This window comes from Schistocerca serialis, chromosome 5 (assembly GCF_023864345.2).
Source record: "Schistocerca serialis cubense isolate TAMUIC-IGC-003099 chromosome 5, iqSchSeri2.2, whole genome shotgun sequence".
Lineage (NCBI taxonomy): Eukaryota > Metazoa > Arthropoda > Insecta > Orthoptera > Acrididae > Schistocerca > Schistocerca serialis.
The window spans coordinates 72155799-72180081 of NC_064642.1; the positions used below are offsets into that span (position 1 = coordinate 72155799).

Here is a 24283-nt window from a genome sequence, read left to right on the forward strand (position 1 = left end):
TACTTAAATAATTGAAAATTTTAAATTGTGATAATTTAAAATAATGGAAATAATAGTTAAAATCAATGTTATCTACCTCATTTATAAAATACAATTTTTATATGTTATTACTTTATTAAGTATTTTGTAAATACATCATTGATTACGAACTGTGGTTGAATATGAGATGAATAAAATGTAAAATTAAAAACTGTATGTTGGTTTGTGGTTAATTTCAACATTCCAATACTTTATCAATCACTTTTAGATTTTGGCATACCATTTCATTCTAAATCCCGTACATTTTAAAATCAGCTAAACTATTTTCAGTTTTATTAGTGAATATTAGCTTCATTGTATTATAAAGATGAGTGGAAAATCAGTTTGACCTACTGTTAACTACTGAGCCACAGCAACACATGGCCAGGCCAGCTAATGTGTGTGTGATATGTCTCCCCCCTTCTTTTCTGCTTTCCTCTTAGTTCTTCATTGCACTTATCATACTCTCAACCCGTCTTTAGTTATCGCTCTGTCCTCCAATTATCTCTGGAAAGCACCTGGCATGGTGCTTACTAAAATATGTCCATTGATCTCCTCTCTCATTCTTCTTGGCCGCACACCAGAAGGGGCCTCTCATCCTGCAGTCTGGAGTGTCCTACCTCCCTTCCGGAAGCTATGAATACACACGCACAGAGTGCATGAGTGAGAGTGAGAGTGAGAGAGAGAGAGAGAGAGAGAGAGAGAGAGAGAGAGAGAGGGGGGGGGGGGGGGGGTTCTGGTTCTGTCAGAAGTATAGAAGTAGGGATGGGGTGGGGGAAGTTTCCGTCAGAAGGATTCGACGTAGTGTCTGCAAACAACATTTTTTTAATGCACATTTGTGCTTCAGAGTGATTAGAAGGATAAATATGTTTTGTTTATTTCTATATTTTAAAGTCATTTTAATAGAACCTCCAAATACATAATACTGAAATTTACAAAATACATTGTGTAAGACACTGACACGACCACAAATGTGTGGTAATGTTTACTGTCCAATTACAAATGAAATAATAATATCAGATAAAGCACTTGTGCAAGAAGAATTTACAAATTGCTGTATACATCAACATACCTGCTCTTCTGTATGACACAAAGTATACCTGCACAATATGAGTCATGAAATGACCACTCATTCATTTACTATTTGTCTTTTATGGCAACATTGTAAATAAACTGACTCAGAAACTCCAATTTGTTACCTGCATTTGCTGATGAGCTATCTGCAATGAAATGACAGCCTCCTCCAGCCCTAATCAGCTTTGATTGGCACTTCCTACAATATAACATTGGGTAGATCTGGAGGGAATGCATTAGTAGAAACTATGATTTATTCAACATTTAACCAGCTTTGTTGATCAAACATAATTACAGTTGAATGCTAGGCCTCTTTGTAACTCAGTATTACAGAAAAAGTAAGCAACTCCTTTTTTATTATTTTTATTATAAAATGAAAACAATACTTTTCCCATACAAAAGTTTGGAATGTCAACACAAAAATTACTACGTTACTAAAGTTTGTCCTTTATTTAATAAATATTCATTCACCCATGCTAAAAAATACTCAACTTTCTTTTTTAAAAGAAAGAGTTGTTCCTTTGTTATGTCATGGCCATCATACAGAGATTCCTTAAAGCATTTGCTAAATTCACCAGTTTTTCTCTTCGAACCTGAAATCAAATAAAAATAGTAAAGCATGTACAACAATTAGCTAAATGGAATTACAAGAATGGCCATACCAACCTGATTTTTTTATTTTATAGGCAAGAGCAAACAGATGATGGATATCACTCAAGCCAGCCTGTACATAGAAATAAGGTCTGCTTTCCTCAGGTCCACGAAGCACTTTCATTACATCATCATAAATAGTTTTTTCAGTATGTCCAAAGCACTGTAATGCACACATGAAATAATACAGTAGCCGCATAATCCACTGTAGACAATATGAATTAATGACAACTATTAAGGTTCTCCTTGAAGATCCTATAACATCAATGACATCGGAGATAGAGTGCTGGCTAATTTGAACACGCTTGTGGAAAGAAATCAGCTGTGACCATGCTGAATGATCTGTCATGCAAACTGAATCCCATTCCTCACAAATACAAAGCCTATGTCTTAAATTGTTGCACTGCATCACCTGGAGGATACCATATACTTGTCATTTCTGCTGCCCCTTTACTATGATATACAAGCTTTTTCCCCCAGCGGGCCTGGAGTGACACAGCTAACTCCAAACACCTGAAACTTAACTGATGAACTCAAATTCTGCAGCTTCCAATACGTCTAAATTTTTAAGAATATATAGTTCAAAATGTAAACCACACAAGGCACAGGCAAGACATGGTCAAAGAACAGAAGTGGAAGCTATGAAAGTGGCATGTGGAGCACAGTAAGGTAGGAGGGCAGATTAGAGGGAGAGCACTGGGAAAATAATGTGAGGGGGTAAGGATAGGGAGATGAGGAGGAAAAGGAGGGGAGGAGGTTGGGAGAAGAGTCTGCAATAGCTACAATGCTTATTATATACAAATTTTTAAGAGCTTTTTGAATATGTACATAATTTCAAGTGAAAATACTATAAAACAAAGAAACAGAACTGCGATGAAGTAGTCAGTTCCATAATTAACCATGGCAGTGGTTGTGCTTGGTATGCTAGACATGGCAACAGCAAGAGTGATAGTACTTTTTTTAATTATAATAAAAAGATGTTATCTTTTACTTAGCTTAAATGTGACACACAAAAGGGAACACAGCAATAATAAAAAATAGTCTGCTTTGAAACCATGATAAGAATCCTTCAGAATTGTAAATAAACTAAGAAACATCTACTGCTGTTTTATGTCATCCACTGTACCCTCTTTGGATTCAGCAAATCATGAGCCGAAACAGATCAATTTGTCTTTTGACCGGTATCATAAAAGCTTTACTCCATAACTGAGTTACTTGCTCCAATATTTTAAAATGCAAAAGTAAACTACCCGGAACTCAAACCTAACTGTTACATTCAGTACAACATTCATCGACTTTTAAGCACTTTGATACTCTCACTTGACACAGAGTTTTCAATGATTCCTTTCTCTTTCCACAGTTTTTCCCTCTTTTTGTTTAGCTCTTCACCATCTGCCTAACTCTCCACAGTTTCTCTCTCTTTCTGTTTAACTCTCCACCATTTCTTCTTATCTTTCATTTGTAATAAAGAACTGGTTCTCTCAAACACTTACATAACTTTTCTCCTCCTTTCTGACTGCACCTTCTTTGAACATCACAAATGGATTAAGCACATAGAGGTCACCCACACCATTATTCCTTCCTCATCTGCATTGACTTAAAAACTAATTTCACATGTTGTCTTATGTTGTTTACAGGAATCTGATTATTTTTAAATTGTCAGTACACACCCTCTTCCGTAATACCACAACTGAACAGTAAAAAAGAAACCACCAGACAAAATACAAACAAATCTCAATTAAATGTAGCATAAGACTGAAGAGTGTGTTCTGGAATGAATATGTTAACAAAGAACAGTACCATATAACACTATGTGGTACAAACAACTGGACATGGTTTTAGTTATGGAAGCCTGTCCCCTATACTCTACAATTGAAGGCACACGAACTGGCACTTATTTACATATCCGTACACTTCTTTAAAGACCACAGCACTTATATGGATCTCTTTACTTACAGAAAGAATATCCTGAACTACAGCGTCAACTGCTATTTCTGTCGACTTGTAGCTAAAGTTTGCACGTAGAACACCAGAGAGCCGTTCCAGTAGACAAGCAGCTTGGAGAGGTTGTTCTTTATGATCTCCATTGAAATACCTTGCTACATAACAATATGCTGCCAGAACATTTATAATGTTCCATTTCACATCAGGAGCTGGAGGATGTTTCTGGAAAAAAAAATGTAAATATAAAACACCTGGAGCTATAGGCAAATCGAAGAGTTTTTATCTATTAGTGTTATAAAATAAAACAAACTTATGAAACAATAACCTAAGTCCTACAATTAGCTTGCTGCCAATGTGAGGCTCAGTGTTTAATAGCCAGAGAGGATGACTATCAAATAACCATCAGTGCGAGGTCGTAGTCATGCAGTTTTGATAGTCAGATGCACTCATGGCAGTGTGTAGGAAATGAGTCTGTTACTCAAAGTAAGCTTGCACATGTCAATCCAACACAAGGCGCTGATGATTGTATTATCCATTAGAAAGATGATGTACATAACAAGTTCCAAGTTCGTTCCCTGTAGCCATGCAGTAAACAATAGATTGTATCTAAGCTTTTAATATGTTAGCGTAGGAAGATTGCTGAACTGTAAGAAGACTAATTTGGGGATGTCACAGAATGAAGAAGCATTGACTCTGGCATCACTTACTTACCTGGAAAACATCACACAAATGTTGTACACCACCAACACTATTGTCACAACATAAAATTCTTCTTATTCTTGATATTTAAAAGTAAACTGAAAGAATATCATTTTCAAAGCATTGATGAGATCCAAAAAATTGCATGTGATAATTTAATGCCTTTAATGGAATGCACTTCAGTATGCACCCTCTGAAAGAAAACATCTTTCAGACCAATTTGTCAAAATAGTAAGGGACTACTTTGAAGGGCACAGTACTAAAATACTGTACAATAAACAATAAAAGGAAGGTTAGGGTCTAATGTCCCACTGATGAAAACATCATTTGTAATGGAGTAAAAGTATGGCAAAGGAAATTGGCTGTGCCCATTTCAAAGTAAGTGGTTTTGGAAAACTATAGAAAATATAAAATTGGGTGGCCAGATGGGGATTCAAACTGCTGTCTTCCTGAAATAAGTCTAGTGTTCAGACAATAAAATGTTTATGGCATAATTTCAGTCCTTTTAAACATCCCTTTATCTAAAGCTTATTGGCAGATTAAAACTAAATGCCAGACCAGAATCTGAACCCAGAACAACAACAAGGCTCTGGCTAAGGTGCTTCTCTGTAGTATTCTTTCTTCCCTGAGTAAGGTATGAAGGAGTGCTTTTGTAAGGTTTGGAGAGCAGGAGACAGATTTCCTGCAAAAGGCAAGGTTCTGTATTCAAGTTCCTGACCAAAACACAGTTTTACCTGGCAGGAAGTTTCCAAAACAGCACACAATCGTCTGCAGAGTAAAAGGTTCATTGCAGGTTCCTTCTATTTATCTGTTCATAAATACGTTTCTTTATATATTTATTTTCCAAGGTAGGAAATGAGGTACTGGCGGAATTAAAGCTGTGAGGACGGGGCGCGAGTCATGCTTGGGTAGCTCAGTTGGTAGAGCACTTGCCCGCGAAAGGCAAAGGTCCCAAGTTCGAGTCTCGGTCTGGCACACAGTTTTAATCTGCCAGGAAGTATCATATCAGCGCACACTCCGCTGTAGAGCGAAAATTTCATTCTAGAAACATCCCCCAGGCTGTGGCTAAGCCATGTTTCCGCAATATCCTTTCTTGCAGGAGTGCTAGTTCTGCAAAGTTCGCAGGAGAGCTTCTGTGAAGTTTGCACGGTAGGAGACAAGTACTCGCGGAATTAAAGCTGTGAGGACGGGGTGTGAGTCGTGCTTGGGTAGCTCAGTTGGTAGAGCACTTGCCCGCAAAAGGCAAAGGTCCAGAGTTCGAGCCTCGGTCCGGCACACAGTTTTAATCTGCCAGGAAGTTTCATATCAGCGCACACTCCGCTGTAGAGTGAAAATTTCATTCTATTTCATTTTTATTCTGTCAAAGAAAGAAAGGAAAGGCATATAATGTATTCTATACATTCTGCAAGAGGAGAGACACAATCACTATATATTGTTGATCACCAAAAGTAAATGAGGTATTACCTAAACTTTCAACAGGTGTGGCAGCATATTATTCCCATCAACTAAAGCTGAACCATTTCACAACTGTTACAGGCAGCTGAAAGAGTACTAGGCCCAGGTGAAAAGTATAAGTGCATATCTGAGCAGAGAAGCAATGACTAAAAATAAAATTAAATGATATCTGCTACGTATTATGACCCAGTAACACTAAGTCTACATGGGTGAATTTAATAAAAATCTTTCTTAATTAATACTCTGGCCAATATAAAAATTTTGCCCTGCAGACAAAATGACTCTGTAGCGCTCCTTCTCACAAATATCAAGTTTTGCTGTCCTGTGAGTTGCCACTCATTTGGCACACTGACAAAAGTTTTGATGATCAGAAGGAGCTGAAAAGAATGGATACTGTTGTTCAACTGGCTGACATTTACAATGTGTTCTCCAGTTGTGGAAATGTGAAGAACTGGATCACACATAATAGTAAAGCAGAAAGGAACAGTGGGCCTATTCTGAAACCAACATATTCACATCTCTTTGGGATTTGAAATTGTAAAAGGCTGCTCTTCAGTAAGATAAGCAAATACAGTATTTTCGTTAGGAGAGAACTATTCCACAGTAATGATGTGGGAATAAAGGACACAACTGTGAAGAAAGCAAAGACATATTCTGTGTAAGCAATTGCTGACTGCTGTAACGTAGCCTAAGAATTTCATTACATGTATAACGGCTGTACATGCTCCCCCCCCCACACACACACACACAACTCATCACTGAGTAGCATTTTCAAGTGTATAATTCAGTACTAAGCTATCATTGGCATATAGGTATTTTGGCTTCACTACTGTGTTGCAGTGCTTTATTTTAAGATTTTTAGATAAGCACTCTCTGTTGTATGATTTCTTAGATATAATGTAAGCTTTGTCCACCTCATCCGCAGCTCGGGGTCGTGCGGTAGCGTTCTCGCTTCCCACGCCCGGGTTCCCGGGTTCGATTCCCGGCGGCGTCAGGGATTTTCTCTGCCTCATGATGACTGGGTGTTGTGTGCTGTCCTTAGGTTAGTTAGGTTTAAGTAGTTCTAAGATCTAGGGGACTGATGACCATAGATGTTAAGTCCCATAGTGCTCAGAACCAACCTTTGTTCACCTCGTGTGCTCTTTCCTCCATAAACAATATTTCTAAACCATTTTCATGGACTGTTTCCACGAGATATTGTAACTTTCCCCCCCATGAACCATGGACCTTGCCGTTGGTGGGGAGGCTTGTGTGTCTCAACGATACAGACAGCCGTACCGTAGGTGCAACCACAACGGAGGGGTATCTGTTGAGAGGCCAGACAAACATGTGGTTCCTGAAGAGGGGCAGCAGCCTTTTCAGTAGTTGCAGGGGCAACAGTCTGGATGATTGACTGATCTGGCCTTGTAATATTAACCAAAACGGCCTTGCTGTTGTGGTACTGCGAACCGCTGAAAGCAAGGGGAAACTACAGCCGTAATTTTTACCGAGGGCATGCAGCTCTACTGTACGGTTAAACGATGATGGCGTCCTCTTGGGTAAAATATTCCAGAGGTAAAATAGTCCCCCATTTGGATCTCCGGGCGGGGACTACTCAAGAGGACGTCATTATCAGAAGAAAGAAAACTGGCATTCTACAGATCGGAGCGTGGAATGTCAGATCCCTTAATCGGGCAGGTAGGTTAGAAAATTTAAAAAGGGAAATGGATAGGTTAAAGTTAGATATAGTGGGAATTAGTGAAGTTCGGTGGCAGCAGGAACAAGACTTCTGGTCAGGTGAATACAGGATTATAAATACAAAATCAAATAGGGGTAATGCAGGAGTAGGTTTAATAATGAATAAAAAAATAGGAGTACGGGTAAGCTACTACAAACAGCATAGTGGACGTATTATAGTGGCCAAGATAGACACGAAGCCCATGCCTACTACAGTAGTACAAGTTTATATGCCAACTAGCTCTGCAGATGACGAAGAAATTGATGAAATGTATGATGAGATAAAAGAAATTATTCAGGTAGTGAAGGGAGACGAAAATTTAATAGTCATGGGTGACTGGAACTCGACAGCAGGAAAAGGGAGAGAAGGAAACATAGTAGGTGAATATGGATTGGGGCTAAGAAATGAAAGAGGAAGCCGTCTGTTAGAATTTTGCACAGAGCATAACTTAATCATAGCTAACACTTGGTTCAAGAATCATAAAAGAAGGTTGTATACATGGAAGAATCCCGGAGATACTAAAAGGTATCAGATAGATTATATAATGGTAAGACAGAGATTTAGGAACCAGGTTTTAAATCGTAGGACATTTCCAGGGGCAGATGTGGTCTCTGACCACAATCTATTGGTTATGAACTGTAGATTAAAACTGAAGAAATTGCAAAAAGGTGGGAATTTATGGAGATGGGACCTGGATAAACTGACTAAACCAGAGGTTGTACAAAGTTTCAGGGACAGCATAAGGGAACAATTGACAGGAATGGGGGAAAGAAATACAGTAGAAGACGAATGGGTAGCTCTGAGGGATGAAGTAGTGAAGGCAGCAGAGGATCAAGTAGATAAAAAGACGAGGGCTAGTAGAAATCCTTGGGTAACAGAAGAAATATTGAATTTAAGTGATGAAAGGAGAAAATATAAACATGCAGTAAATGAAGCAGACAAAAAGGAATACAAATGTCTCAAAAATGAGACTGACAGGAAGTGCAAAATGGCTAAGCAGGGATGGCTAGAGGACAAATGTAAGGACGTAGAGGCTTATCTCACTCGGGGTAAGATAGATACTGCCTACAGGAAAATTAAAGATACCTTTGGAGAAAAGAGAGCCACTTGTATGAATATCAAGAGCTCAGATGGAAACCCAGTTCTAAGCAAAGAGGGGAAAGCAGAAAGGTGGGAGTATATAGAGGGTCTATACAAGGGCGATGTACTTGAGGACATTTTCTGGAAATGGAAGAGGATGTAGATGAAGATGAAATGGGAGATAGGATACTGCGTGAAGAGTTTGACAGAGCACTGAAAGACCTGAGTCAAAACAAGGCCCTGGGAGTAGACAACATTCCATTATAACTACTGACAGCCTTGGGAGAGCCAGTCCTGACAAAACTCTACCATCTGGTGAGCAAGATGTACGAGACAGGCAAAATACCCTCAGACTTCAAGAAGAATATAATAATTCCAATCCCAAAGAAAGCAGGTGTTGACAGATGTGAAAATTACCGAACTATCAGTTTAATAAGTCACAGCTGCAAAATACTAACGCGAATTATTTACAGACGAATGGAAAAACTGGTAGAAGCCAACCTCGGGGAAGATCAGTTTGGATTCCGTAGAAATGTTGGAACATGTGAGGCAATACTGACCTTAAGACTTACCTTAGAAGAAAGATTAAGGAAAGGCAAACCGACGTTTCTAGCATTTGTAGACTTAGAGAAAGCTTTTGACAATGTTGACTGGAATAATCTCTTTCAAATTCTAAAGGTGGCAGGGGTAAAATACAGGGAGCAAAAGGCTATTTACAATTTGTGCAGAAACCAGATGGCAGTTATAAGAGTCGAGGGGCATGAAAGGGAAGCAGTGGTTGGGAAGGGAGTGAGACAGGGTTGTAGCCTCTCCCCGATGTTATTCAATCTGTATATTGAGCAAGCAGTAAAGGAAACAAAAGAAAAGTTTGGAGTAGGTATTAAAATCCAGGGAGAAGAAATAAAAACTTTGAGGTTCATCGATGACATTTTAATTCTGTCAGAGACAGCAAAGGACTTGGAAGAGCAGTTGAGCGGAATGGACAGTGTCTTGAAAGGAGGATATAAGATGAACATTAACAAAAGCAAAACGAGGATAATGGAATGTAGTCGAATTAAGTCGGGTGATGCTGAGGGAATTAGATTAGGAAATGAGACACTTAAAGTACGAGGGCAGTTCAATAAGTAATGCAACACATTTTTTTTCTGAAACAGGGGTTGTTTTATTCAGCATTGAAATACACCAGGTTATTCCCCAATCTTTTAGCTACACAACACTATTTTTCAACGTAATCTCCATTCAATGCTACGGCCTTACGCCACCTTGAAATGAGGGCCTGTATGCCTGCACAGTACCATTCCACTGGTCGATGTCGGAGCCAACGTCGTACTGCATCAATAACTTCTTCATCATCCGCATAGTGCCTCCCACGGATTGCGTCCTTCATTGGGCCAAACATATGGAAATCCGACGGTGCGAGATCGGGGCTGTAGGGTGCATGATGAAGAACAGTCCACTGAAGTTTTGCGAGCTCCTCTCGGGTGCGAAGACTTGTGTGAGGTCTTGCGTTGTCATGAAGAAGGAGAAGTTCGTTCAGAATTTTGTGCCTACGAACACGCTGAAGTCGTTTCTTCAATTTCTGAAGAGTAGCACAATACACTTCAGAGTTGATCGTTTGACCATGGGGAAGGACATCGAACAGAATAACCCCTTCAGCGTCCCAGAAGACTGTAACCACGACTTTACCGGCTGAGGGTATGGCTTTAAACTTTTTCTTGGTAGGGGAGTGGGTGTGGCGCCACTCCATTGATTGCCGTTTTGTTTCAGGTTCGAAGTGATGAACCCATGTTTCATTGCCTGTAACAATCTTTGACAAGAAATTGTCACCCTCAGCCACATGACGAGCAAGCAATTCCGCACAGATGGTTCTCCTTTGCTCTTTATGGTGTTCGGTTAGACAACGAGGGACCCAGCGGGAACAAACCTTTGAATATCCCAACTGGTGAACAATTGTGACAGCACTACCAACAGAGATGTCAAGTTGAGCACCGAGTTGTTTGATGGTGATCCGTCGATCATCTCGAACGAGTGTGTTCGCACGCTCCGCCATTGCAGGAGTCACAGCTGTGCACGGCCGGCCCGCACGCGGGAGATCAGACAGTCTTGCTTGACCTTGCGGCGATGATGACACACGCTTTGCCCAATGACTCACCGTGCTTTTGTCCACTGCCAGATCACCGTAGACATTCTGCAAGCGCCTATGAATATCTGAGATGCCCTCGTTTTCCGCCAAAAGAAACTCGATCACTGCCTGTTGTTTGCAACGCACATCCGTTACAGACGCCATTTTAACAGCTCCGTACAGCGCTGCCACCTGTCAGAAGTCAATGAAACTATACGAAACGAAGCGGGAATGTTTGAAAATATTCCACAAGAAATTTCCGGTTTTTTCAACCAAAATTGGCCGAGAAAAAAAATGTGTTGCATTACTTATTGAACTGCCCTCGTAGTAAAGGAGTTTTGCTATTTGGGGAGCAAAATAACTGACGATGGTCGAAGTAGAGAGGATATAAAATGTAGGCTGGCAATGGCAAGGAAAGCATTTCTGAAGAAGAGAAATTTGTTAACATCGAGTATTGATTTAAGTGTCAGGAAGTCATTTCTGAAAGTATTTGTATGTAGTGTAGCCATGTATGGAAGTGAAACATGGACGATAAATAGTTTGGACAAGAAGAGAATAGAAGCTTTCGAAATGTGGTGCTACAGAAGAATGCTGAAGATTAGATGGGTAGATCACATAACTAATGAGGAAGTATTGAATAGGATTGGGGAGAAGAGAAGTTTGTGGCACAACTTGACCAGAAGAAGGGATCGGTTGGTAGGACATGTTCTGAGGCATCAAGGGATCACCAATTTAGTATTGGAGGGCAGCGTGGAGGGTAAAAATCGTAGAGGGAGACCAAGAGATGAATACACTAAGCAGATTCAGAAGCATGTAGGTTGCAGTAGGTACTGGGAGATGAAGGAGCTTGCACAGGATAGATTAGCATGGAGAGCTGCATCAAACCAGTCTCAGGACTGAAGACCACAACAACAACAACATTGTAACTTTTTCACATGTTTTATTGGATGAACATCAGTTCTAAAAAACTTTGGATGTTAGATAAAGGCTAGTGGAAGTTAGGGAAGTTAACGAATAGTGGTAGAAAGCAAAACACAATTTGTGACCAGGTAAGTGCAGAAATATCAATATAAATTAAATAGGGTAATGAAGGAATATGTTTAATAATGAACCAGACAATGTTATGGCAGATGAACTACAATGAATAGCACAGTAAATAAAATATAGCTGAGATAGAGACAAAGCAACAACTTACTATGGTAGTAAAAGTATATGCCCACTAGCCGTGTAATGACAAAGAGAATGAAAAAGTGTATAATGAGATAAAATGAATTATTCAGTACATTAAGGGAGTGAGAGAGGGGGGAGAGGGGGGGTGAGAGAGGGGGGAGGGGTGAGAGGGAGGGGAGAAAGGGCGATAGAGAGAGGGAGGGGAGAGGGGGGGAGAGAGAGGGGGTGAGAGAGGGAGGGGAGAGGGGGGGAGAGAGAGGGGGTGAGAGAGGGAGGGGGAGGAGAGGGAGGGAGGGAGGGAGGGAGGGAGGGAGAGAGGGGGAGGGAGGGAGGGAGGGAGGGAGAGAGGGGGGGGGGAGAGAGAGAGAGAGAGAGAGAGAGAGAGAGAGAGAGAGAGAGAGAGAGAGAGAGAGAGAGAGATAGAGACTGAAATTTGATAGTGAGAAAAAAAAAGAGAAGAAGAAAAGCAGTAAGAAAATGTGAACTAGGTGAAAAGAAATGTAACAATCATGAAAAAAGTTTGTATTTTGGAAAAGACATGGGGGAATCAGAAGATTTCAAATGGGTTATATAGTGGTAAGACAGATTTAGAAAGAAGGTTTTAAACTGCAAAACATTTCCATGAGCAGATGTGGACACTACCGTAATTTACTGGTTATGAGGTGCAGACTTAAGTTGAATAAATTTCATAAAGGTAAGAAATTAATGAGATGGCACCTGGGCATGTTGGGACAACCAGAAATTGCTGAGAGTTTCAAAGAGAGCATAAGGCAACAACTAGGCAATAACTAACTGAAAGGGTGGAAAGGAATTAAATAGGTGGTGAAGCCAGCAGACGGAAAAAACAAAGCCCAGCAAAAAACCTTGAATAACATAGGAAATATAAAATTTTATTGATATTAACAGAAAGTATAAAAATGCAGCAGGTAGAAGAGGCAAAAGAGACAGCTAATGAAGGAACTGACAGGAAGTGCAAATTGGCAAAGTAAGATTGGCTAGTGGATAAATGCAAAGCTGTAGATGCATGCATGTGCAAAGCTGTAGATGCATGCATGATTATAGCAAGAAGAGGAAATGTATAAAGATAGTTGAGTGATGCAACACTGAATTCGACGAAACACTTAGAGACTTAAAACAAACATGGCACCTGGAATAGACACCATTTCCTCAGTATTATTAAGATCCTTGGGAGAACTGTCACAACAAAACAGTTCCACCTGGTAAGCAAGGTTATGTGAGACAGCTGAAATACCTTCAGGTTTCAAGAAAAATGTAATAATCCCAGTACCAAAGAGGGTGGGTGCTGACACGTGCGAGTATTTCTGAACTATCAGTTTAATTAGTCACACTCATAAAAAACCCTAATAATAATTATCTATAAAAGGATGAAATGACTGACAGAATACAACCTGGGGGAAAGAGCTTTTTGACAGAACTTGACTAAGACTGTCAGTTGATAGAACACGTCCCGAGGCATCAAGGAATAGTTCATTTGAAAATAGAGAGAGGTGTGGAGGTCAAAACTGTTGAGAGAGATCAAGATTTGAATAATGTGAACAGGTTCAAAAGGACATTGGATGCAATAGTTATGTGGATATAAAAAAAGTTACGCAATGTAGACTAGCACACACAGCAATATCAAATTGTTTTTGGACTGATGACGGCGAAAATAATTAGTGTTCAGACTTTTATTTTATAAATTATTCTTGCTGCTCATGTAACTAAATTATTGTGAAACTTAGATATATTTTAAGTAACATAGTAATTAATGGATTCAGCCTTTGTATTAAGCAAATATGCACTTCAGAACCTGCAGCACCAGAACTGATTTATAATGGGCAAAAGAGATTGTGTTTGCAAAATATATTGTTGCAATAAAATCATGGTGTAATGTTACTCAAAACCTTTGTTACAAATTGAAGTTAAAAAGAAATGACCAGTAAAAAGTATAAACTGAATTACCACAAAATATTCAGAAAGAGAAGTATCTATAATTCACCGATAAATGTGAAAAATGAGGGATGCCAGTCTTTAGCGGAGGGCAAGTTTTTATGTACGGCTCCTCTTCAGTACAACATGCTTCATCTAGTTCCTGCACAAGAGCTTTCTCTTTTCTGTAACAAACAAACAGATTACCTGGAGTTTCCATTGTTTGATTTTGACAGACAAATAGATTAGGTATATGAACATGTATATCACATTTGAAAATCAGGAAACATTCAAAAGTTAAAAAAAGATAATGTTAGAGGCATAAGAAGTTTTGTAAAAATATGAAGAGTAAATAGAATAACAATCATGCCATCTATATTTTAATTATGTTTATCATGATTTTAATTGTGTTTATCATGATACATGACGCACATAATTGAAGTAGCAATTGAGGAAAAATGGCTACTAAAGTTAACAATGGACATATTTTATTTAAAAAGAACATGACAGGGAGGAAATTTAGATGTAGGCTTTATTGTAAACAAGAAAATTAAAAACAACATTACAGTACAGAATATAGGACTCGTTTGAGGAAAAAAAATCATTCAAACCTGCTCATCAATGTGATCACATTCTGATACGGAGGCAGAAACTCCTACAGAGACTGAAAGAAACTGATAAATGACAAAGAAACTCACTTCAAGATGAAAACAGAATATTTTAATTCAAAAATTCAGTAAAAACAAGAATGGTTCTTCAGAGGGAAACTGTGTATGACAACACAGAACCTAACAATTATGTAAGCATTATAGGAACAAATTCAATGCTTAGTGTAGTTAAAGAGAACAATCACATACACACTGTTAATCATGAAAATAAAAATTCCTAGTGGAGTCACCTAAGAGTCAGTTTTCCTACATATAGCTCACAAGAAAGCCCATGAAAGTAAAATTAGAGAGATTTAAACTCATAAAGACACTTACAAACAATTGTGCTTCCTGTGGACGATTCGTGACTGGAAAAGGAAAACGGGAGGGGTGGGTGGGGGAGAGTGACAATGGTACACAAAGTTACTCTCTGCCCTGCACCATAAGGTGACTTGGGCATCACAGATGTAGATGTAGCTGTAGAAATTAAATTCCAGAAGTAGTGCCACATGAAATGTTTACAGCCATTCAAGGTTTGAGCAACGGAAAGGCACCAGGAGGTCACAGTGTTTCAACAGAAAAGATTAATGCTAGATGCAAAGCAATACAAAAGTAACTGACAAAACTAACATACAGAACTTCTGTAGAGGAAGAGAGCAATATGCAAAACATTTGTTTTTAATCAATGAAAGGAACAAGCTGGTTTTGGAACTGGGTACAGACAAAAGTCATGGACAAAATTGCAAAACAGAGCAATATGTGTGAATTAATATTTTTTTACATCAGTTCAAATATTTTGAGAAAGCTTTTGAATCAATTTCTATAATAACTGAAGTAAAAGCCCTTCAAAAACTATGCATTCACTCAACCTATATTATTATTGAATGCTGAAACATGTTTTGATCACCAAAATAATTTTATTTATCAACACATAATGCATTTTGGGAGAATCCTTCAGATCTGAGGCATGAAACATCATGCAATGCATGACAATACATTTGCAAGAACACAGAGAAGCTGGGAAACTGCCTTTTAAAATAAATATTTCCGTAACACTAACAGAACCCAAGTGACATCTGGACAGTTCAAAATGGTACAAGATAAGAATTTTAACAGGAGGAGGAATTAGTGACAGTGATGCCTCTGATAACAGGCATAATTGTTATACAAAATACACTTATTAAAAACACACACACACACACACACACACACACACACACACACACACACACACACACACACACACGAAACTAGCTCAATAATTGCTGAAGTATTGACCGGTGTTATGTCTCCTGTCTAAATTCTGAAGACAAACTAATCATCACTGTATTAATGGAGTCAAAAAATGTGGAAAGATCACATCTTCTATGTGTTGGGTTCATTATTTGAAATTTGTCACTAAATCAAGTTGTAGCAGGAAGCCATACAACAAAGAGAAGCAGCAATACTACTGAGGTAAAATCTAGGTCAGTACCTTGCAATTGGAGCCTGTCAGTTGAGAATGGGTTTCCACCTTGGCACCACAAAAAGAACTCATGACTGTAGGACTACATGGACTGAATGTGGCAGTGAAAAATGTATTGACAGTGATATTAAGCTTTTACAAAGATTTAACGGCAGATGCTGAAGTGAGGAGCAGTTACTTATGGTTGTATCACACAATCAGTGGAAACAAGTCAAGAGTTTGAAGCTATGCAAGTGTTCAATATACAAAGTGGGTATATTTGTGATAAGACTGAACAGTGCACTGACAAATATAACAGAGGAAACAAGCGTAAATTTGATGCCTCACAGATAAGCTGTACAAAGATTTTCAACTGACAAGCAGAAGGAATTTATCAACCAAAGGAAAGCCACCATATTGTAAGGGGCTCCAGCCAACAGCAAGACAAGGAGATCATCACCATATCTACAGAGCAGCAACTAACAGAGAGGTGATTTGATGTCAAAAATAAGCTTGGCAGGAGGGGAAAATACATTGTATCAACAACCAACACAGAGAAAAGTATAAAGCAAAAGTGTTTGATTTTTTGTTAAGCGTACATTAGCTATTCCCAAAATGAGTGACAAAGTTCAGAATAATGCAACAATTTGAATCATATTGGCGGGATACATCCAGTTGATTGTCATGCTGTCCAGACAGTTGCCGTAGTTGCTGGTGGCATGCTCCCCTGTGTTTGTTTGAAATGGGCTTGACTGCCACACATTTATGTTCCCACAATCATTTGCTCACACCCGACAACGAAGCTTTACGTTTCAAAACTGGTCGTGGAATAAATTAACAAAATTACTAGCAACTGAAGTGGATTTTTATTCTATAAATAGAAAGGCAAATAGTTAGGACTGATGCAAGTAAAGCTGAGATAAAATGTAAGCCATTAGGGAATGAAAACGTTGAAGTAGTATTATGTGACAAAGTAAATGCAGTGGTGATGAAATTACCAGCAGTATATGTATTCAGAATTTCTGACTGTACAGAAGGCAACTTTCAATGCATATGTGATGTTTAATGGAATGGTATTTGTGAAATCTGAAATATTTGAAGACTTCTATGTGTTCGTATTACACTTAGATGTAGATTATTAATAAATGTAGAGCTCACTCATTGCTTTAAAACTAGGCTGGGGAGCAGGGGCTGATGAATTTTGAGCAAATGAATAGTATGAGGTTCGCTGATCTTTAGTGAATAAACTACTTGGTAAATAGTGCCTTCCGAGCTGGATGAAGTCATTCTTCCTTTTTTGGTTCTCTCTCTTCTTCTATTATTCGTCAGCTGATCATAAGAGAATGTACTGTAATAATATTTTCAATCAGTACTAGAATGTAAATGTAATTTTTGTGTGTTGATAAGCAATGAAAGTTTCCAACAGATAGAAGTAAAAAATATTTAAATGTAACGTCAGTTTTTATTTTGTCTTTGGGTCCAATAACAATGAAATAATGAGTCTCTTTCAGCCAAAAAGTACATTAAATATGATGTAAGTCACAATATGAAAGAATGAGAAATTTAACAAAATATAATATGGGAAAATTGAACAGAATCTTGAGTGTACAAAATTGTCTGAAAGTATTATTAGAAAATTAAAGAAATTGGTAAATATGAAAAAGTGACAAGGAATTTGCACTAGTTATAGGCAAAAGGATATTATCTTCTGTTTGGATTGGTGTGGTGATTTTATGTGGGAGATATTCTTGGAGCACTGGACAGCTGCACGTGGTGTCAGAGTGGGCAGGGGCTCAGAGTCTGCAGAGCAGGGCAGTATGCCATGGACCTCCATCCATGGAGAAGTTCCACGATCATGGGACTCGGTAATTGTGGAGTCGTATAACACAGAACTAAATCTGACTCAGGATCATAAGGAGAGTTTGTTCTTGTTATTAGCTAGTTGTATAAAGTTACTATCAATCGACTGGAATAACAAACCCTATTTATGAGCCTACCAGGCCCTCTTACTATGTAATAGTAGTCAGTTCACAGGAGAAATCTAATGGAAGGTGGGATCCATCCAAAATGAGTAAGAAGATCACTCCAAGAAGAAGAGAACCCTCACAAGCAGCAGTAGAGGGAAAGATTTCATATATTAAATTAAGTTCTATTTGTGTCAGCATTTGAGAGTAATGTTACAGCCATGTGTTCTTCAGTTTAAAGCGAAATTAATTTCAGTTCCCTATATGACAATGCATTTTGAGTAACATGCCCTTCAGGCAAGGGTGAAGAAAAATATATTGTTTAAAGTGAAATAATGGTTAGATTACATTCTATTTTGTCTGTTACGTAAAGAAATGTGAAGTTTGTCAGTAATATTCTTTTTTGTTGCTGTGCAGTCATTTTTGTGAGCAAAGCAAAGCAGCAATTTGAAGTTCAATGATGAAGTAAATGATGTAGTAAAGTAGCTTCTGAAATAGTAAAGTACATAAAGCAACAGATATAATTGAGTATCTGAAGTAACAAGGCATATGAAGTATACAGAGTAATGATGTGTTGTGCCATGGCCTTGTCTGGAGAACTGAACTGCCTGGCACCAATGCAGCAAAATGACACATAGTGGGTGAGGTGCCATCATTATGGTGACTGTGTACTGTGAAGTAAAAATCCAATGCAGCAAAATGACACCACAGTGGGTGAGGTGCTAACATTATGGTGACCGTGTACTGTGAAGTAAAAAGAGATACTCAGAGTATGAGGATACTTATTCAGTACACCAACGCTGCAAAATACGGCCACCACAACCACTGAAAAGCAAAGCTGAACCACCTTTCAGCTACAACAGGGCACCTGGCAAAGCTGACCGGCCAAGAAAAGCAGACCAAGTGAAGTCACTATTAATTCATGGTGGCAAGTGACTGTTCTAACTTGTAACGTTTTCCTGGCTAAAGCATCAGCAAGAGGAAAGCACTAGTCGGTCTGGTTTGCATAAATAGTACTTGAATCAGACCCTCCCACCCTCTGACTGTTCTCAAAGGTTCTCAGATAGTATACAGGTATGTATGTGATGCTGACCTATGCTGCTAGCATCAGCCTCTAACTTTGAGACGAAGACTGTTCACAATACACGGTGCTGCGGCCACTCACAAACTATGGACTTACACTTTGGAAGTTGCCGGCACTCACCTGAACAAAAGAGTGTACACTAGCTGCTTGTCATCTTTTCACTGCCAAGTCACCTACTGGATGACTACCTCCTGAGGACACCCACCACACCTGTGAGATGTGTGTTCAAGTCCGGATTGGTAGCTGCCTTGCTAACTTGTCATTGCACTCCAGTCCATGAGGACCACCTCACTGACGACCGCCACCCAGAGCAGGCACACGTCTTCGATGTCAATCATGCTGGGGCGATGGTTTGAATACCTATGCTGTAGTCCACGGTTTGAGGTGGGCAAGCAGTCTATCGGCTGCAGTGCACACTGACTGTCACTTCTTCTGACATCAGTGGGTGATGCCTATGCACATCACTACCCAGGTAGACCTGCAGATGGTGGCTCACCGAGCTTCTGTGTCTCACTACATTATCCCCAGGGTAAACGCCTCTGAACTTAACACGTGTAAAGTATACCAGCAGAAGACACAACCAATGTCTTCCCTGCATGGTAAAAATGGTGATGTCACTGATGTCAATGATGAAGTAAATGATGTAGTAAAGTAGCTTCTGAAATAGCCACTAAAGCAGAGTAACTAAATACAGTTTTCCAAAACTCCTTTGCCAAAGAAGGCGAAGCAAATGTTCCAAAATTAGAGTCTAGATTAACGACCAACATGAGTAACTTAGCAACAGATATCCTCAGCGTAGTGAAGCTGCTTAAATCACTTAATAAAGGCAAGGCCTCCAGTGTGCACTGTATACCAGTCAGGTGCCTTTCAAAGTATGCTGATACAACAGCTCGATACTTAGCAATCGTATACAACTGCTCGCTCATCGAAAGTTCTGTACCTAAAGATTGGAAAGCTGCAAGTCACACCAATGCCCAAGGAATAAAATAGGTGTAATCCACAGAATTACAGAACCACATGACTAACACTCATTTGCAGTACGATTTTGAACAAATACTGTGTTCACACATTATGAATTATCCCGAAGATAACAATTTATTGACAAACAGCCAGCACAGAGTCAGAAAATATTCTTGTGAGACACAAGCAGCTCTTTATTCTCATGAAGTAATGAGTGCTATTGATGGGGGATGTCAAATTGAGTCCATATTTTTAGATTTTGAACCCATTACTCACAAACATCTTCTAATCAAATTGCATGTGTATGGAGCATGGCCTCAGTTGTGCAACTGGATTTATAAGTTCCTGCCAGAAAGGTCACAGTTTGGAGTAATTGATGGAAAGTCATCAAATGAAACAAAAGTAATATACAGCATTCCCCTTGGAAGTGTTATAAGCCCCCAGCTGTTCCTGATCCTTATAAATGACATAGGAGACAATCTGAGCAGCCATGATGCTGTCATTTACAATCCTGTAAAGTCATCAGATGATCAAAACCAGTTGCAAAAGGATTTAGACATCTGTATGATGTGGAAACTGCAATTGACTCTAAATAATGAAAAGTGTGAAGTTGTCTGCATGAGTACTAAAAGAAATCCACTAAATTTATGTTACACGATAACTATAAAGGCTGTAAATTCAATTAAGAACTTACAAATTACAATTACAAATAACTTAAATTGGAAAAATCACATTATGTTGTGTGTAAAGCAAACCAAAGACTGTGATTTATTGGCAGAACACTTAGAAAGCTTAAATGTATTAATTTGAGGTAAGGGATCCTGGTTTGGAAATGTACAGGTACTGTTGTTGCCAAGACTGTAGGGTAAGTAACTTTTAGAGGCAGCTCTTAAGGTATGCATTTAGAATACATATTTACTGGACTTTTTTTCTTATTTTGGTCCATACTACCTCCTCCAAAAATATGAGTATAGAAACCAAAGATCTATTTCATTATTTAAAAACATATCACAAAATCAAATTACAGCAGGAAGTGAAACAAGAACGAGAAGCTGCGCTACTACCAAGGTAAAATCCATACAAGCAACCTTACAAATCCATGCTGAAAAGCTTGTACACTGGAAGAGAGCATATTTTTATCTATTTTCTTGTTCCTTCTTTCGCTAATGAATTTGATCTCATTTATCATATCACTATCAATGTTTCTCACTCTTCAAAAATATCTGTTTACTCACAGTCATCTCTTCTCTTCTCTTTTCTTTTCTTTTTGTGTAGCCTTTTCCTATTTCATTCACAATATTGATTTCATTTCACAATAATTTGCAGCACTGACTTCTTACCTCATCTTGTACATATAAGTGGTTTCTTTGTTTCATTATTTTATTCACTTATTTGTTATCCTACTTGTGATTTTTAAGATGTCTCTCTCTCTCTAGTATCAGTAATCATTTCAATGACTGTAGATCTTCTCATCTTTGGTGAACTTAAAGCCACTGAGGCTAATTAATAATTATTTTCCAGAGAGAGTAATGCGTTCAAAAATATAACTTTATTTTTGCATCTCGTTGAACACAGGAACAATACCAAAGCCAAGACATATATAAAGAGATGGCATAGTGCTACCCAGATGACTGAGTCCGTGTATGCTGTTGAAAACCTCTTTCCGTAGTTGCCTTGGGATGAAAGGCCTGGATTTGTTCATAGCTATGTCACACTGTATCTTCACATTTGTGCCAGCCGGCTGGATTAATTTTAACTAAAGTCCAGTTGTGCGTCATTAGCTTGTGCTGCGGCTAATTTATCATAGTCTGTGGTTTGTGAAACAGCAGAGACCCGCGATAGGAAATTGGCGACTATGTTTTCAGCTCCCTTGATATGCTTGATGTCTGTAGTAAATTAATTGATGTATTCTAAGTGGCAAAATTGACATGGAGAACAGTTATCCTGCGACTTACTGAATGCAAAGGTTATTGGTTTATGGTCGGTGTATACCATAAATGCTCTTGCCTCTGCATAGGGGCGAAAGTACCAGATAGCTTCATATATCGCTAATAGTTCTCTGTCGTATGCGCTCCATTTCCTTTGTGGGTCTGTAAGTTTTTGTGAGAAAACACTCAAAGGCTGCCATTTGTCATTTACTTTCTGGTGCAGTGTGGCTCCCAATGAGTCTTGGCTGGCATCGACTACTATTGACAGAGGTGCTTTTGGTACCGGATGAGTAATGAGTACTGCTTTTCGTAAGTCGGCCTTTATGTGTTGAAATGCTCTCTCCATGTCCACGTTCCTTTACAATGGTCGTCTGCCATTTGCATTTTTACCTGCGAGAGCGTCTGTCAAGGGCACTTGTACTAGTGCATCTGGCAGCAAATGCTGTCTATGGAAATTTACCATGCCTAAAAATTTTCTTAGTTGTTGGTAAGTCTCGGGGCGGTTTATGTTGTCGATTACTGCTACCTTGTCCTTTCGCGGGCATATGACCTCCGCCAAAACGTCATATCCTAGAACTGTCACTTGCCATTTTCGCCGTTTGCTTTGTTGACTATTATTCCGTACTGATTTATGCAGGCGAACACTGTGGATAGTTGCTTCTCGTGTGCTTCTGCCATCGTTAATGAGATTAATATGTCATCAAGATATGCGAAGCATCCTTTCAACCCGTGCAACACTTCATCAATAAATCGTTGCCATATTTGAGCTGTGTTCTTTAACCCGAAAGGCATTTGGACATATTCGAAAAAACCGAAAGGTGTTGTAACTGCTGTTTTCGGTATGTCTTCTTCTGCGACCAGTATCTGATGATAAGCTTTTTTACAATCAATAATGCTAAAGATTGCTGCCCCAGCTAATTGAGTTGGGAATTCACGAGTATTAGGCACTGGGTAACGATCTGGTATAGTACATGCATTTAACTTCCTGTAATCACCACATGGTCTCCATGACCCATATTTTTTCTTTACCAAATGTATGGGTGATGCCCACAGGCTGTCTGATCTACATATGACACTTGATGCCAGTAATGCCTCGAATTCTGCTTTCACTGCCACGAATTGATCGGGTGCTAACCTGCACGGTCATTGACGTATTGGCTGACCGGGCGTGGTGTAAATGCAGTGTACAGTTTTGTGAGTTACTGTGGATTTTTCTGTGACCATGTTATCATTTACGGCTTGTGACACTGCGTCACAGTTATGCTTGCCAGCACAATAAGTGTCACATGCCGTGATGCCTTCTATTGTCTCTTGATTTCGTTTAATCTGTGCATTAGCAAGATCTGTGGTAATGTGCATGTCACAAAGAAAGTCTGCACCCAATATTGCGTCTGACACTTCTGCTAGAATGAAGGTCCACTGACTGTTTTGTGAGAAACCTAAAGCGACTTCAATTTTAAGTGTGCCATGAGCAACAATGGGCAACTTATCTGCTGCAGTTAATTGCATCAATAGAGTGCCATCCATTCCCTGATAGCCAGTAAAGGGGAGCACACTCGCATCAGATCCTAAGTCTATTAGGTAGCAACGGTTCGACTTGACTTCTCTGACATAAAGGTGTTTGAAGGTGGTAAGACGTTACTCACCCGTCTGTAGTTTGCGTCTATCTCACCTCGTTGTTCAGGCACACTTCTGTGCTAACGCGGCCCGCTGAGCCTACTGCCGGCTGCCGCTCACGTTTGGGTATGTACATGGCTGCGAAAACTTTGTTGCTCTATCCGCGAAGCGTTGATGGTACCAACACACCCGTTCCTGTTGAATTTCGCTGTTGGCCTTGCTGTTTTCATTCTGTAACAATTGTGAGACCTGTTGCTGCAATAATGTCATCTGTCTTGTTAGTTCTTGTATTTGTTTGTTGATGTTCGTATGCTGAGTCTTCTGTATTGCTGCTATCACTTCTGACGCTTCTTCCCCGTTAAAGATTGCCATGCAAGCCATCTGTGGATTGCCTATGGTTGCATGGACTTTGTCTGCTATCTCCAAGAGGTTCTGCATGTTGTCCTTTTCATGAGTTACTAGTGCGGCTTTTACCATGCTTGATAATTGATCTAGCCAGATGTGTTTGAGCGTTGCATCTGAAAATTCTTCTGCATTGACAATACCGCGCAAATGCTTCCAAAATTCCGACGGTGTCCTGTCACCTACAGCTTCTTCTTTAAGTACTGGCCATATGCGTCGATTTAACGTTTTACGCATTTTGGTGAGTAAAACATTTTTCAACGCCCCGTATGGTCGTTCTGCTGGAGGTCAGAGTATCACATCTCCTGCTGCGGTTGCTGCTCTAACATCCAGTGCAAACACTGCTATCACAAAGTTCGTCTGCTCATCATGGATCTT

General features: G+C 39.3%; 1 protein-coding gene across 1 annotated transcript in view; it reads right to left on the reverse strand.

Annotated features, from left to right (window-relative positions):
• Positions 1-1439: 1439 nt before the first annotated feature.
• The window catches only part of LOC126481464 (zinc finger HIT domain-containing protein 2), a 48239-nt gene continuing 25395 nt past the window's right edge, over positions 1440-24283 (reverse strand). Inside the window, exons 4-7 of the mRNA XM_050105240.1 lie at positions 13930-14044; positions 3700-3909; positions 1759-1906; positions 1440-1685 (exon numbers count right to left, since the gene is read on the reverse strand). Of these exons, the coding sequence (XP_049961197.1) occupies positions 1519-1685; positions 1759-1906; positions 3700-3909; positions 13930-14044 (640 nt within the window). The 3' untranslated portion in view covers positions 1440-1518. The remainder of the gene's footprint in view (positions 1686-1758; positions 1907-3699; positions 3910-13929; positions 14045-24283) is intronic.